The following is a 15991-nucleotide window of genomic DNA, read 5'->3' as shown; positions in this document are numbered from 1 at the left end:
CTCTCTCGAATCTAAAAATTTAAGTATGTACAGAACACGAAAATCTCCAAATACAAATGACGAATCTAAAGATGAAAAGTTATTCATTAAATTAGGCATCTTGTGGCGTTAGATATCACGAGCCCTATTCACTGTGTAAAATTAAATTAACAGACTAATACCACATAGAGACAAAAACACAATATCGTCAAGGCTCCAACAAAATTATAGATACCTATGTTGAAAAGGGTTGAATACATACCCTGAAACAGCTCGCTTTTCTGTTAAGGGAAGAGAATACACACACACATACACACACACACACACACACACACACACGCACATGCACACACAGGCTGTTTAAATGTCTTTGTGACAAACGTCTAGGGGTGATAAATCACTTCTTGGGGAAAAGCTTTTGTTAGTGACATACCAGTGGTCTAGGGGTAGCGTCTTTGATTCATAATCAAAAACGTCTTCGGTCCCGGGTTCGATGCCTGCCACTGCCTAAATTTTGATAAATAATCAGCATTGGCGGCCGAAGACTTCCGGCATAAGAAGTCAGCCTCAATCTGCCAACGGCCTTGTCAAAGAGGGCAGAGGAGCGGATAGAGGTTCAGGGCACTCTCTTGTCCTAGGGGTGGGAAATTGCCCCTAAAGGCGGAAGAATAAGCAATGATCAACGACATGAGGATGCAGAAGGCAATGGAAACCACTGCATTAAAGACACGTAACGTGTAACCACAGGACATGTGGCCTGTAATTGAAGAAGTGTCATGCTGATCTCTCCATTGGCAAAAGATTCCGGAATAGTCCCCCATTCGGATCTCCGGGAGGGGACTGCCAAGGGGGAGGTTACCATGAGAAGAAGATTGAATAATCAACGAAAGAATAACGTTCTACGAGTCGGGGCGTGGAATGTCAGAAGCTTGAACGTGGTAGGGTAACTAGAAAATCTGAAAAGGGAAATGCAAAGGCTCAATCTAGATATAGTAGGGGTCAGTGAAGTGAAGTGGAAGGAAGACAAGGATTTCTGGTCAGATGAGTATCGGGTAATATCAACAGCAGCAGAAAATGGTATAACAGGTGTAGGATTCGTTATGAATAGGAAGGTAGGGCAGAGGGTGTGTTACTCTGAACAGTTCAGTGACCGGGTTGTTCTAATCAGAATCGACAGCAGACCTACACCGACAACGATAGTTCAGGTATACATGCCGACGTCGCAAGCTGAAGATGAACATATAGAGAAAGTGTATGAGGATATTGAAAGGGTAATGCAGTGTGTAAAGAGGGACGAAAATCTAATAGTCATGGGCGACTGGAATGCAGTTGTAGGGGAAGGAGTAGAAGAAAAGGTTACAGGAGAATATGGGCTTGGGACAAGGCATGAAAGAGGAGAAAGAATAATTGAGTTCTGTAACAAGTTTCAGCTAGTAATAGCGAATACCCTGTTCAAGAATCACAAGAGGAGGCGGTATACTTGGAAAGGGCCGGGAGATACGGGAAGATTTCAATTAGATTACATCATGGTCAGACAGAGATTCCGAAATCAGATACTGGATTGTAAGGCGTACGCAGGATCAGATATAGACTCAGATCACAATATAGTAGTGATGAAGAGTAGGCTGAAGTTCAAGACATTAGTCAGGAAGAATCAATACCCAAAGAAGTGGGATACGGAAGTACTAAGGAATGACGAGATACGTTTGAAGTTCTCTAACGCTATAGATACAGCAATAAGGAATAGCGCAGTAGGCAGTACAGTTGAAGAGGAATGGACATCTCTAAAAAGGGCCATCACAGAAGTTGGGAAGGAAAACAGGTACAAAGAAGGTAGCTGCGAAGAAACCATGGGTAACAGAAGAAATACTTCAGTTGATTGATGAAAGGAGGAAGTACAAAAATGTTCCGGGAAAATCAGGAATACAGAAATACAAGTCGCTGAGGAATGAAATAAATAGGAAGTGCAGAGAAGCTAAGACGAAATGGCTGCAGGAAAAATGTGAAGACATCGAAAAAGATATGATTGTCGGAAGGACAGACTCAGCATACAGGAAAGTCAAAACGACCTTTGGTGACATTAAAAGCAACGGTGGTAACATTAAGAGTGCAACGGGAATTCCACTGTTAAATGCAGAGGAGAGAGCAGATAGGTGGAAAGAACACATTGAAAGCCTCTATGAGGGTGGAGATTGGTCTGATGTGATAGAAGAAGAAACAGGAGTCGATTTAGAAGAGATAGGGGATCCAGTATTAGAATCAGAATTTAAAAGAACTTTGGAGGACTTACGGTCAAATAAGGCACAAGGGATAGATAACATTCCATCAGAATTTCTAAAATCATTGGGGGAAGTGGCAACAAAACGACTATTCACGTTGGTGTGTAGAATATATGAGTCTGGCGACATACCATCTGACTTTCGGAAAAGCATCATCCACACAATTCCGACAACGGCAAGAGCTGACAAGTGCGAGAATTATCGCACAATCAGCTTAACAGCTCATGCATCGAAGCTGCTTACAAGAATAATATACAGAAGAATGGAAAAGAAAATCGAGAATGCGCTAGGTGACGATCAGTTTGGCTTTAGGAAAAGTAAAGGGACGAGAGAGGCAGTTCTGACATTACGGCTAATAATGGAAGCAAGGCTAAAGAAGAATCAAGACACTTTCATAGGATTTGTCGACCTGGAAAAAGCGTTCGACAATATAAAATGGTGCAAACCAGTCAGTAGACTGATGACCAAAAAAAAAAAAAAAAAAAAAAAAGTAGTGACATAATGTTTGCTGACGCTTCGCGACGATGCTAGGCATCGTTTAAAACTGGTTACTCCCTGAGATGCGGCAGGGCGTAGGTACACTATGACTTTCGTATGCACTGTGCGTTGTCTATCATTCAGTCAATCATCTACTCTACGTGAAAGGCAGTAGGACGAGCAAAATAGGAGCTCCTAATTCGTTTCTAAAACATCTTTCTCCGCTTACAAAAACACAGTCTTACGGTTTTCTTGTTGAAAATCACTCTGTCAGTATTCTGACGTAGGTAATATGCTACACGTCTGGTTAGAAAGGTACGCTAATTAGGTGAGATCTTGTCATCCCAGGGCTGACGAGTACTAAACGGCACGTAGCGTCACTGGGAAGTGCTAACGAACATTTCGCCTCAAAGTTGTTCCCCATAACGCGATCTGTCGTCCTTAGACATTTGTCATAAGGTCTTTGAAACACTTTGTGTGTACGTGTGTGTGTCTGTCAGAGAGAGCGAGAGAGACAGAGACAGAGAGAGAGAGAGAGAGAGAGGGAGGGAGGGAGAGAGTACAAAACTGAGACATTACAGCACAGTCGTCAAAACTATAGTGTCGTTATGTGGCTGAAATACTCATTTCAAACAGAAACAGAGACCCATAAGCGATCCAAAAGAGAGAACGAAAAGTAATCATGAAAATTTTTGGTATAATTTATACTGGAGAAGGATCATACAGACCAAGGGCAAATAAAGGAACTGAAAAATATACCAACCTTTATCCAGATATAAGAAACCACAGGATAAAATTTAATGGCCATACAAAAAGAATGGAACTAACGATATTAATTAGGCAAGTTGTGAGATTCTGCAAACGTCGCAGTAAAGGTAAAACTGAAGCAATAAAATGGATCGGTGGGATAACGAACAGCTGTAGGAAGCAGGAGTCGCACAGTTTTCTATGCTGATGATCAGGTCCTTGCAGCAAACGATCAAGAGGATATATGATACATCTTACGCATATCAGGTTACTGGAATAATATAAAAAGTTGGCTTTAAAAATTAATTATGAAAGGACGGAATATGTATTTTGCAGAACGAAGGGAAATAATTTGGACATTCGCGGAAGTCAAATTAAAGTGTGTAACGAGTTTAAGTATCAGGGTAGTATCATATAACGTGATGGAATACGTGACAGAGATATCCAACATCGAATCAGACTAGGTAGAGTGGCTATCCAAGAATTAAGGCCTTTATTTTGGTCCTCAAAAATGAGTTCAAGAGTTAAAATACATTTACATAAATACGTCGTGAAACCAATAACAAGTTATTGGAGTTAGTGTTGAGACTCACAGCAAGAAATAAAAAGAGAATTAAGAGGTTTAGAAATGGAACACTTGCGAATACCATACGGAATTTTCCGTCTTGAGCGCATAAGAAATGAGGAAATAGGATAAATGACGCAGACACAATACAGTTTCACGGATGAAACAGAGGAAAGGAAGCTTGGATGGTTAGGACATGTCAAAGGAATGGATGAAGACAGATGGCCAAAGAGTGCATTTTCATGGCAACCTTCTGAAAGAAGAATAAGACTGCGCAAAGGATAAGTAAGGGGTATCCAAAAAGCGAAGAGAGAAGAGGATAAGGAAGAATGGCCCGATCGACGCGTTTGGCGACAGAGATGTGAGATGCGGTCACAGCTGTGTGATCCCCGCGACAAGAAGAAGATATAAATACAACGTTGAAAATTTATAGGTAGGAAATTCACCACTAGACAGTTTCCCTGGCAGAAAAATGTAAGGAGCTCGGAACAGCTTGGTCTGGCAGGTGAAGACATTCCATTTGTGAGAGAATGAATCTAATATGGACACAAAGAAAATCTAAAACGATACTGTTAAAAAACCCTTTATTGTATATCGCATGGTCGAGTAGTGCCAAACATACCGGCGTCTTTCCTGAAAGGCGCATGTTCTCCGATGTTTCGGCAAGTATTTGCAATTTAGTTTCTATAATGAGTATGTGGAGTCAACCCAAACAAATACTGTACATCACGTCATTCATGCGACGCCCAGTTTCGACGTAAGCCATCGGTGTATTTTCCGTTACAAACAATACGGTTATTAAAGTGGAATTTCACGCCTCCGTTCAATAGAACGGTTGCAGATACGTCTAGTGCGATGTTTGTTTTCTAGATGTGTGTTTACAAGAACAGTAAAACACGAGGCATAACCATAGCCCAGCAGCGACTGAGCAGCGCTAATGCATGGCGGTAGCAGCCAGAGCGGGCCTGGGCTGTGCTTGAGTATTGTTTATGTATGCCACGTGTTTTACTGTCCCTGTTAAGTACATATCGATGAAACAATTATCATACTAGATTAATCTGGAACCGTTCTATCGAAAGGACACCTCAAAAAAAGGTTCAAATGGCTCTGAGTACTATGGGACTTAACATCTATGGTCATCAGTCCCCTAGAACTTAGAACTACTTAAACCTAACTAACCTAAGGACAGCACACAACACCCAGCCATCACGAGGCAGAGAAAATCCCTGACCCCGCCGGGAATCGAACCCGGGAACCCGGGCGTGGGAAGCGAGAACGCTACCGCACGACCACGAGATGCGGGCAAAGGACACCTCAAATCGCGCTTTAAAAATCAAATTGTCCAACGGGAAACATACCGACAGTTTTCGTCGACAATAGGCATCTCATGAAAGACGTGATGTGCATTATTTGTTTGGGTTGACTCCAGCTACACATTGTAGAAATGAAACTGCGAATATCTGCACAAACACCAGAGAAAATTCGCCTGAAAAATTTAAAGAGTAATATACACAGTGCCCGCCCGGTTGGCCGTGCGGTCTACCGCACGGCTTTCCGGGCGGGAAGGACCGCCTGGTCCCCGGCACAAATACACCCGGCGGATTTGTGTCGAGGTCCGGTGAACCGGCCAGTCTGTGGATGGTTTTTAGGCGGTTTTCCATCTGCCTCGGCGAATGCGGACTGGTTCCCCTTATTCCGCCTAAGTTACACTATGTCGGCGATTGCTGCGCAAACAAGTTCTCCACGTACGCGTACACCAACATTACTCTACCACGCAAACATAGGGGTTACACTCGTCTGGTGTGAGACGTTCCCTGGGGGGAGGGGGGGGGGACTGGGGGCCGAACCGCACAATAACCCTGGGTTCGGTGTGGGGCGGCGGAGGGGTGAAGTGGACTGCGGTAGTCGTCGTGGGGTTGTGGACCACTGCGGCTGCGGCGGGGACGGAGCCTCTCCGTCGTTTCTAGGTCCCCGGTTACCATACAATACAATACAATATACACAGTGGTCAGAAACAATCTGAAAAGCTTGTAATAGTGTTGTAGGGTAAGTTGTGATGAGAAACCACTGTTAAGAAAAAAAATTATATACGTTGCGCCTTCTTCGAGTTAATTAGCATTATAGTTAGCCAATCAGGCTGTTGAGCGCGCAATTTCTAAGGCCCGCCAGAGATGACGGTTAAAACGCGTTCTTCGTTTGGTTCCCTACGTCCGAGCAAGAGAGCGATACTAAAATTGGACATGGAACTTTAATAAGGATCTAAAGCGAGCCAAAGGGTGAGCAGTCTCGCGCGCTACCATCTGCGCTTTGAGAAAAACTAACACTAGCTGTATCTAGTGGGCCGCTCGAATTTGCGCCCGCAACGTCGCGATATCTCAACATTACCACCTGTCTTGAAACTTGTGACATTCTCATCAGCTGAAGCGTCTTGCTACAGCCTCCGAAGTGGCACAGGAGTTTCCTGACGGCGCACCTGTGCGGCTGCGTGACGGACGGGTCGTCGTGCTCGGAGTGTCCGTGGCGGCGGTACGAGACGACGTCGACGACGATGTCCCTGGCGAACTTGTGCCGGAAGGCGGCGGCGATGCGGCAGCAGCGTACCACGGCGTCCGGGCTGTCTGCGTTGACGTGCAGCACGGGCGCGCCCGTCACGCGGAACACGTCGGTGCAGTAGCGCGAGGAGCGCGACGCGGTGGGCTCCGCCGTGAAGCCCGCCTGGTTGTTGAGCACCACGTGCACCGTGCCGCCCACGCCGTAAGCCGGCAGCCGCGACAGCTGCGCGCACTCGTACGCCACGCCCTGCCCCGCCAGCGCCGCGTCGCCGTGTACCAGGATCGACATCACCTGCACTGCCCGCCACTGCTAATGTCGCTGCCTCGCGGCTAAGCGAGCAGTACACGCAAGCCATATTGGGAAAATATACAGGGTGTTTCGGTCAGAACGTGCAAAAATTTAACAGGACACAGAGGATGCTCCACTGAACAATTTGACGTAGGGTTCAAAAATGGTTCAAATGGCTCTGAGCACTACGGGACTTAACTTCTGAGGTCATCAGTCCCCTAGAACTTAGAACTAGTTAAACCTAACTAAGCTAAGGGCATCACACACATCCATGACCGAGGCAGGATTCGAACCTGCGACCGTAGCGGTCGCGCGGTTCCAGACTGTAGCGCCTAGAACCGCTCGGCCACCCGGCCGGCTTGACGTAGGGAATCTGGATTCAGAGAAGCCATCATAAGCAGATAATAGGAATAAAATCACATTACTGTGTACTTTTTTATTTACGTTAGTTGCAGTCAACTGCAAATGCCATCAGTGACACAATGAATTTGTATGGTATCTTACAAAATATGCTGAAACTGACGGCCATCAACCTCAACCTCAACGCGAGCATGACATCGACGAACAAAAGTCTGACGCACCCTAACAAATATCTCTAGTCTGTTTCGAATCACATCACAGGTAGCCACAATTCTGGCAACTAATTCCATCTTCGTATCCACTGGGGTCTCATACACAAATGACTTTAGGTACCCCGTAGGAAATAATCAAGGGGACTCAGGTCAGTTGACTTCACAGGCCATGCAATAGGAGCTTCCCTTCCGATCCAGCGACATGAACTACAGCGTTGAGAGGGCTGCAGACATACACACTGAAGCGAGGCTGAGCAACGTCAGGTTGTATCCACATCCTGTTACAAACAGCCAAGGGGACAATGTAAATACGATATAACAGAGCCACCTTAAGGACAAGTAAAGTAAACGAAAGCTGCCTCACGACTTTCCAGTAATCAGGCTCATCCTTCTTGTTTCCTTGCAGGAAATAAAGAATGTACATGTAAATAAACAACACTGGTACAGGTATGTGGACGACATAATCTGTATGGTAGATGAACCACATAGAAAATTGATATACAATATACATAAAAATATTCACTTCACCTTGGAAAAGAACACACAGATATGTGGACGACTAATCTGTATGGTAGACGCACCAACAGAGAAAATCGATAAACTTCTTAAAGATATAAACAACATACATAAAAATATTCAATTCAGCATGGAAAAAGAAACACAGAAGCAAATATTGGTACAGATATGTGGACGACATAATCTGTGTGGTAAACGAACCAACAGAGGAAATTGATAAACTTCATACAGATATAAATAACACACATAAAGAAATTCAATTCACCAAGGAAAAAAAAAAGAGGAAAGCAAATACTGGTACAGATATGTGGACGCCATAATCTATATGGTTGACGAATCAACAGAAAAAAATTGATAAAACTTATACAGAAATAAAAGACATACGTAAAAATATTCAATTCATCATGGTAAAAGAAACACAAAAGCAAATACTGGTACAGATACGTGGACGACATAATCTGTATGGTAAACGAACCAACAGAGAAAATCGATAAACCTCATACAGATATAAGCAACATACATAAAAATATTCAGTTCACCATGGAAAAAGAAACACAAAAGCAAATACATTTCTTGGATATAACAATAAAGAGAGACAACAATAAACACACATTTGACATCATTAGAAAGCAAACAGCCACAGACATAATTATAGATGCTTCATACAACAACATGCAAAATCAAAAATTAGCGATCCTATGACACATGTTACACACACTAAATAACATCCCACCCAGCGAAGAAAACTATGAAAAAGAATTGCAAACAGTACAACTCATAGCCGCAAATAATGGTTACAGCACCCATATAGTACAAAAACTCAACCAAAAAATTGAAGCACAACTAAAGAAAAATCAGAACAAGCAGAGATCACAAACACCAACGTACCACACAGACAGTGTGACACGGAAACAACAATAACACTCATGACACGAATAACAAAAAAATGTCTCACTCATACAAACACAAAGCAACACACAAGATAGCAAATATACCAAAGAAACAGGGATGACAAATACCTTACAGAACAAGAAACACACTCCAACCACATTTACAAATAACAGACAAAACCAGATAAACACGAAGGAGCCGGTATATACCAGCTAGAGTGCCAAGAATGTAAATCAGTATATCTGGGGATGACAAGCAGGAACTCTAAAACTAGACATAAGGAACATATAAGAAGCTGGAAATACGGAAATAGCCATTCTACCTTCGCCGAACATGTGATAAAACATGGACATGAACCATTCAACATGGAATCTGACGTGGCAGTTATCAGAGTGAATAATCACACTAAAAAGCTCCAGACATTGCAAGAAAACTTTCACATACAAAGAGCCATTGCAATGGAAAAGAAGGAACTCAATGACCAAATCCTTATAAGCTATAATTCTCTGATCATGCTAGCCACCAAAAGAATAACAAACCAAACTGAAACCAAGATAAATAATTAATGAATCCCCTTCCTCCTCTTCTCTCTCTCTCTCTCTCTCTCTCTCTCTCTCTACCCTCCCACACACACATACACACACACACACACACACACACACACACACACACACACACACACACACACACAAATTCATATTTATCATAAAAGAGAAAATACATTTACACACACACACACACGCACACACACACATATATATATATATCATATTTAGATAAAAACATAAAAACCACACACATAAACTCATATTTAAAAAGAAAACACAAACAAAAGACAGACAAACACAGAACAATATTTGGCAACAATACATACCGAAAACACACATATGTTATCACAAAATGGAAAGTGCAAGTAATATATGCGATGTGACAAATGTGGGTGAAAGAACGCCTTAAATCGGCCAGCTGGAATATGAAAACAAATACTCCTCCAGGACCACACACTTGAGTTAACAGCGCTGGAAATCGTAACACCGAACGATAAGTTCACATTACGGAATTTGTGCTACAAAAGTTTATTATAACCTAACAAACAAGAGAAAAACACGAAAAAATTTAATACAGCAGCATATTATATCTACCACATACTACGTTTATTGTATTTATAAAAGGAAACATGTATTTCAACCCACTGGTGATGCTTCTCAAATAAAAGGAGTGAAAAGCATATGGCAGTAAACAAACTGCCTGCATTTAGTTGCATAGACGGTACATACCTCCACGAACTTAGAGCAACTAAGGGAAAGACAGAAAAAAACAAAAAAAATGACGATAACAGAGTAGTGTAAACTTGTACGCGTGTTAGTCGTAAATAAGCTAAAAACAGTAATGGTAGACAAAACGCCAGACAAGCTTATTTCCATATCTTCTTAAGCTGGCTTCTCTGACCCAGGTTCCCAACCTCAGATTATTGAGTAGACGATCCGCTACGTCCTGTTACATTTTTGCACGCTCTTAACGAAAATGTCCTGTAGAAATTATCGACCAAAGAAATGGGCTATAATTGCCTGCCACCTGACTGTACTGTCCTTGCATCTACTATGGTCGCACCGAGCAATATCGGTTGCCATAGGGGCGAGGAACACCGTAAGAGTAAAAAATTGTAATAGTAAACATGTAGTTCATATAAAATAAAGACCTAAAAATGCAATTTGCGGGCATTTGTACGTTATGTTAACTTCCATTCCCATGGCAATGTATTTCCAAATGTTGCTTTTTCTACTCATACAACGTTTATTTTGAAGGTCATATAACTCTATTCTCTTATAAATACAATTAACTTTTCATCGTCTAACGCCATTTTGGTAAACGAACTTTCTTTTCGCACTTCAAAAGAGCTATGATCTGAACAGCTGCGCCGTGCAATTCCACTGCCGCGTAGTGCGTTCTGTGTCATACGGTTACGTTATAAACAATATTTGGTCGCGTCGTGCAGCGCCGTTGTGATGCAGTGCAGTTTCTCTCAGCGCGGTCTTATCTTAAGGGGGATGTGCCCTATACGCATGTGCAACTCAGTGGCGAAGCCCTAGCTCCAAATATCAACCGTTTCTTTGTTACTGTGGCAAGTGGGCCAACGTTGCTACTACAGGCCAAAGCGTCGAAGCCAGCTAACATGCCCAAAACCAGTTACGTCTTCTCCTGGTGCACTTATACGATAACCATTCTGGAACTAGTGCCTCGCATTTATTTTCATGGAAACAACAGACACAAAACGTACAACAATACTGTTAAATAGAACAACATTTTTTCTATATACTGTCATTTTCCTACGTAACCATCATCATCCGTTACGCGTTTTTGCCCTTAAGGATAGCCATGCCACGCTCGTAAATATCTGAACCATCTGCGGCTAGCCATTGTCTTACAGCTGGAGACAACATCTGATTCTGGAAGGTGTTTGGCATGTGGACCATCTTTCATAGTCACAAAGTGACGAACGTCTGAAAATGCTTAATCAGGACTGTGCAATGAGTCTGATAGGATAGTCCAGCCAAATTTGCTATTAAGTTACAGAGGAGCATAACTTTCATCATGTCTGGCGATATGGTGTTGTAAGAGAAAAAAAATCACACCAAAACGAATACCAGTTCAAGCACACTCACACACACACACAAACACACACACACACACACACAGATCACTGATATCACAAAACCACATTCAGTAGATGGCAATAACATTCAATGCTAATCTTTAATGTCGACTTTATACCCAAGGCAGGAAGTTATCAGCATGAGCAGGCACTGACTGGAGCATTTACATTGTTAATGCATGCAGGATCTTATGGTGGCTCTCCTTCGAATAGAATTTTTGTGGAATTGCGAACAAGCATGCAGTTTGGTCATTTGACAGTAAATCTTGCAGTGGACGTTTGGGACTTGGAAGATATGCAGCTATTAGGGAAAGGAATATCTTCAAGCACTTACCGGGGACAGAATGCTGGTCCCCAGAATTTCTCGCACCAGTGTGCAAACAATGCCTTCGGCCGAAGAGGCGGAAAAACTGCCAACCTGGATCTACCTGTCAGTCGCTTCTAGACACAGCAGTAACAGGGAAGTGAGAGAAATCTTGGTCGCCTGGCCAAAACGTTTTAGCAGTGTCGTAAAGGCCCTTTATGAACAGGGATGGTGGCCATAAAAATTCGTATGTTTTGTGAGTTAACGAGCATTTCACTCTCATTTAAGTATATGGCCGAAAGAGTCAGCCTTCAGGAATTGTGAAATGAACCCTGTCGTCCAGGACCGCAGATTCGCCACGTGATAGGGAAATTCACAGACGTCTATTGTGCTGAATGAGGCCTTAAAGGCTGTAGTGTGTGAGTGAGACAGACAAGTACCTACGTCATAGGGAAACCCCGTAGAAGCTGTTTGTGACCAAGGAGGCATAGAAGTGTTAAATATGACGGACCTAAGATCGGCCATAAAGGGAAACATTTATGAAAACTATTTAATTCTATAGTAATTCAGGGAATGAAACCACAATAATTTTAATCTACCATCCTTCATAAATTTTCTTGGTGATCCCAATAAAACTCGAATATTGTTCATATCTATATTAGTTTAGGATTTACCGTTAAACTGAAATTAACAAATTTTGTAACAAAGACCTGAACGCTAACATCTGAACGCTTTGGTCGATCTTAACGATCGACATTTCATATAGAAGCGCCTCATTAAAATGACAAATATTGTAGACATCAACTCTGTTCAAAAATGGTTCAAATGGCTCTGAGCACTATGGGACTCAACTGCTGAGGTCATTAGTCCCCTAGAACTTAGAACTAGTTAAACCTAACTAACCTAAGGACATCACAAACATCCATGCCCGAGGCAGGATTCGAACCTGCGACCGTAGCGGTCTTGCGGTTCCAGACTGCAGCGCCTTTAACCGCACGGCCACTTCGGCCGGCCAACTCTGTTACTTTATTTGTTTAAAAGATATAGTAAATTTAAATTATCAGTATCTACAGTTAAGCATCAGATCATCATTTCCTCCACACAAAACACATTGAACGATGATAGCATGACACCTTACTGGATCATTAGATAATAGAATGCCGGCCGGTGTGGCCGTGCGGTTAAAGGCGCTTCAGTCTGGAACCGCGTGACCGCTCCGGTCGCAGGTTCGAATCCTGCCTCGGGCCTGGATGTGTGTGATGTCCTTAGGTTAGTTAGGTTTAATTAGTTCTAAGTTCTAGGCGACTAATGACCTCAGAAATTAAGTCGCATAGTGCTCAGAGCCATTTGAACCATTTTTTTTGATAATAGAATATTTGTTGTAAAGTTTAGTGCATAATAGTTACTTTTGTTCTTTATTTATTTATCAGAAAGCACATTGATGCAAGGCTACTGGGAGTGACATTCAAAGCTAAGAAGGAAATTGTATTGGTTTTATGTAAAAGAATTTAACGTTTATTATGTAATGGATATTATTGTTACTTTATTTAGAACGTGAAAGTGTTCAAACTATGATTATTTAAATATGCTAAAATGTGAAATAACGTAGAATAAGCTGTAGCTAGTCAGATGGACGGCTTCAGGGAAGGGAACTGCCGTAGTCAGTTGATCGAGAATGTTCGGCGCGCGGGAAACGCGGCCCGATACGGGCAGAGGGACAGTGCTGGTGGAGACACGAATACGGACGGTTGGTCTTTAGGTAGCTAGGAAATGAAACGACTTAGAAAATTCCGCCTTATGTGGTATTCCGGGACTTAGTCTCTGAGCGGTGATCAACCACGCGCCTCGTGTGAACTCTTGGACTTGTAATTCACGATGAGATTGATCGAACTGCGTCAAATGGATATGCTCTCGAGTGTAATAGTAATTCTAAATATGACCACTTTCGCTATTAGTTTGCTTTCTAAATAAACATTATTCTAACCAAATCGTAACTCTGTGGCCTACATCATTTATGGGCCGTTAATTTAACTCCCGATATTATTATTACTGTTATTATTAACTTTGTATGTTTCATACAATTTCGCAAACTTGCCATCAGTCAGACAATGTAACCAAAGGGTCACAAGTGTGTAATTTAGGGCGTGTAATGCGACACGTGCGGTTCAACCCCTAGACGAGTTTGAGCCAAGACATTTCGACGAAGGCGAACCGCATGTGAGCCAGAACATCTATGGGATGTTAGCTCGCAGTTTCCATGTTCACCGTGGACCAGACGCTATCGAGGGAGCTGTCAGACGGTGTTGTCCCTCTGCCTGCAGAGTTTTTTGGGAAGCTTCAGGCCATCAAAACAATATTAGAAAGAACGCATAATTTTTGGTGTCTGTGAAATGATTTATGTTGGGACACAAAAGCACTTTTCTTAGTTTAGCCAAGGCTCCTGGTCGGACACACTGTGATGTTTGGACCGTCCAGATAATGATCTCACTTCAGAGCTATACAAAAATTCAAAACACGCTGCCTATAGTGGCTGTGGGAAAAAGAGGCTGGGAGCACAACGTCTTCTCCTTTCTGCGCGGCAATTCGCGAGTCAGGGATTGACTGCTTCTCCAAAAGTCAAGAACATTGTTAACTCTGATTAGGACTGGACGACATCTAGAGCGGACGAGATAGAGGGGAAACATCGAGCTAGTGGAGTCCAGTGATTCGCACAAAATTCTTGTGGGGACTGTTGAATGAGTGCTTTTGGGGTGTTTGCAGAGGTTTGATGGAAAGTGAGGATAGGAGAAACTGGATCTCCCGATTCAGATTCCGGTCTGGAGGTCCTTCGATTCAGACTCCAGTCTGGAGAGGTCTTCTGATTCAGACTATGGTCTGGAGAGGATTCTGGTCTTGACCTTCGTTACAAGTGGGTTGCACTTCAGACACTCGTCCTGAGCGTGACTTCCAACCAGCACTAGTCTTGACTGTGGAGCCTGTGGTGAGAAGTTTGCTGTACCGACAGTTTAGAGCTCAATCATCTAGGACAACTCGCTGTGCCGAGGGCAATCTTATTCGTGACAGGTCTGCCGCCTTGATGTTTCATCTCCTTGTGCGCACTGCCGTATAAGTGAGTGTAAATTGGTCGAGGGTATGACCGGTGAACGGGAGAGTCATATGCTGGAATCTGTCGAAATTTCAAGGCTCCTTCAGAGAATAACTGTGAGCCGTATAACAAATCGCCAGCCGCGACTTTGCATACTTCGTGCCCGCGATAGCGAACAACAAGCGCTGCACATCGCTGCTGACGCTTGAATCACGACCATCACCTGAGACGCCGATACACATCCAGGATCACAGTTTCGCCACTTATTCGCAGCTACATCAACGGTGTATAACTTCTGCGTAGAATAAATCCATCAAAATCTATTCGGTGTTAGATAATTTCAGATTGCGTTATCCATGTTTTGAGCCAGAGTAAATAGTTCAGATAAATCTTAGTCTTTGCCAACCAGCGGAGTGTTAACTATTGTTGCGTCTATTTTTAGTGCCAACATTTCATGTTTTATTTGTCATCGCGCTAACATGTATTGTTTGCCTATTACTTTAATCAATAAACTTGTGCCATAACTTTCATAAAAGATCAGTCAGTGTATATATATTAATCACTCATCAACACGTGACTAAAAGAAGGACAGAGCCACAATTTAATTAATAATATTTCAGCACTCAAACTCATATAGATTCTGATAAATGTGATAATTTCCAATGCAGGCTAACAACACAGTCAAAGGGAAAACCAATTTATCAGACGCATGGGCCAGATAGTCAAGTGTAAATCTTACTAGTTAAGCGATTGCTGCCAGGGCGTAAACTCATAGTCGCCTGTCGCCTCCAAAACATACCACAAGTACAGCGTATATTCGCGTACAGGCGAGACATTTTACTTGAAAGTCGTTTGCTCGCTGTCGGCGGATAAATACGATATTGCAGTGCCTGTATTATTCCGAAGTACGATGCACTGTTCCTTTGGACACTGACACATGTCGGGTGCAGATAGCCGGATGATAATGCGTCCACACGCGATAAGCGGGAAATCCGGCTTCGAGTCCTGGTCCGGCACAAATTTTCGTTCTCGTCATTCCATTATACACACATAAAAAAAAATTTTGCATCACCTCCGTTCCG

The 15991-nt window shown here is 42.8% G+C and overlaps 1 protein-coding gene across 1 annotated transcript in view; it reads right to left on the bottom strand.

The window, feature by feature from the left end:
• The window catches only part of LOC126219945 (2-oxoglutarate dehydrogenase-like, mitochondrial), a 214478-nt gene that overhangs the window by 117888 nt on the left and 80599 nt on the right, over nucleotides 1-15991 (bottom strand). Inside the window, exons 7-8 of the mRNA XM_049942150.1 lie at nucleotides 11170-11183; nucleotides 6521-6906 (exon numbers count right to left, since the gene is read on the bottom strand). Coding sequence (XP_049798107.1) covers nucleotides 6521-6906; nucleotides 11170-11183 — 400 coding nt within the window. The remainder of the gene's footprint in view (nucleotides 1-6520; nucleotides 6907-11169; nucleotides 11184-15991) is intronic.

Source organism: Schistocerca nitens, chromosome 1 (assembly GCF_023898315.1).
Source record: "Schistocerca nitens isolate TAMUIC-IGC-003100 chromosome 1, iqSchNite1.1, whole genome shotgun sequence".
Classification (NCBI taxonomy): domain Eukaryota; kingdom Metazoa; phylum Arthropoda; class Insecta; order Orthoptera; family Acrididae; genus Schistocerca; species Schistocerca nitens.
This window is presented reverse-complemented; position numbering and strand designations above follow the sequence as displayed.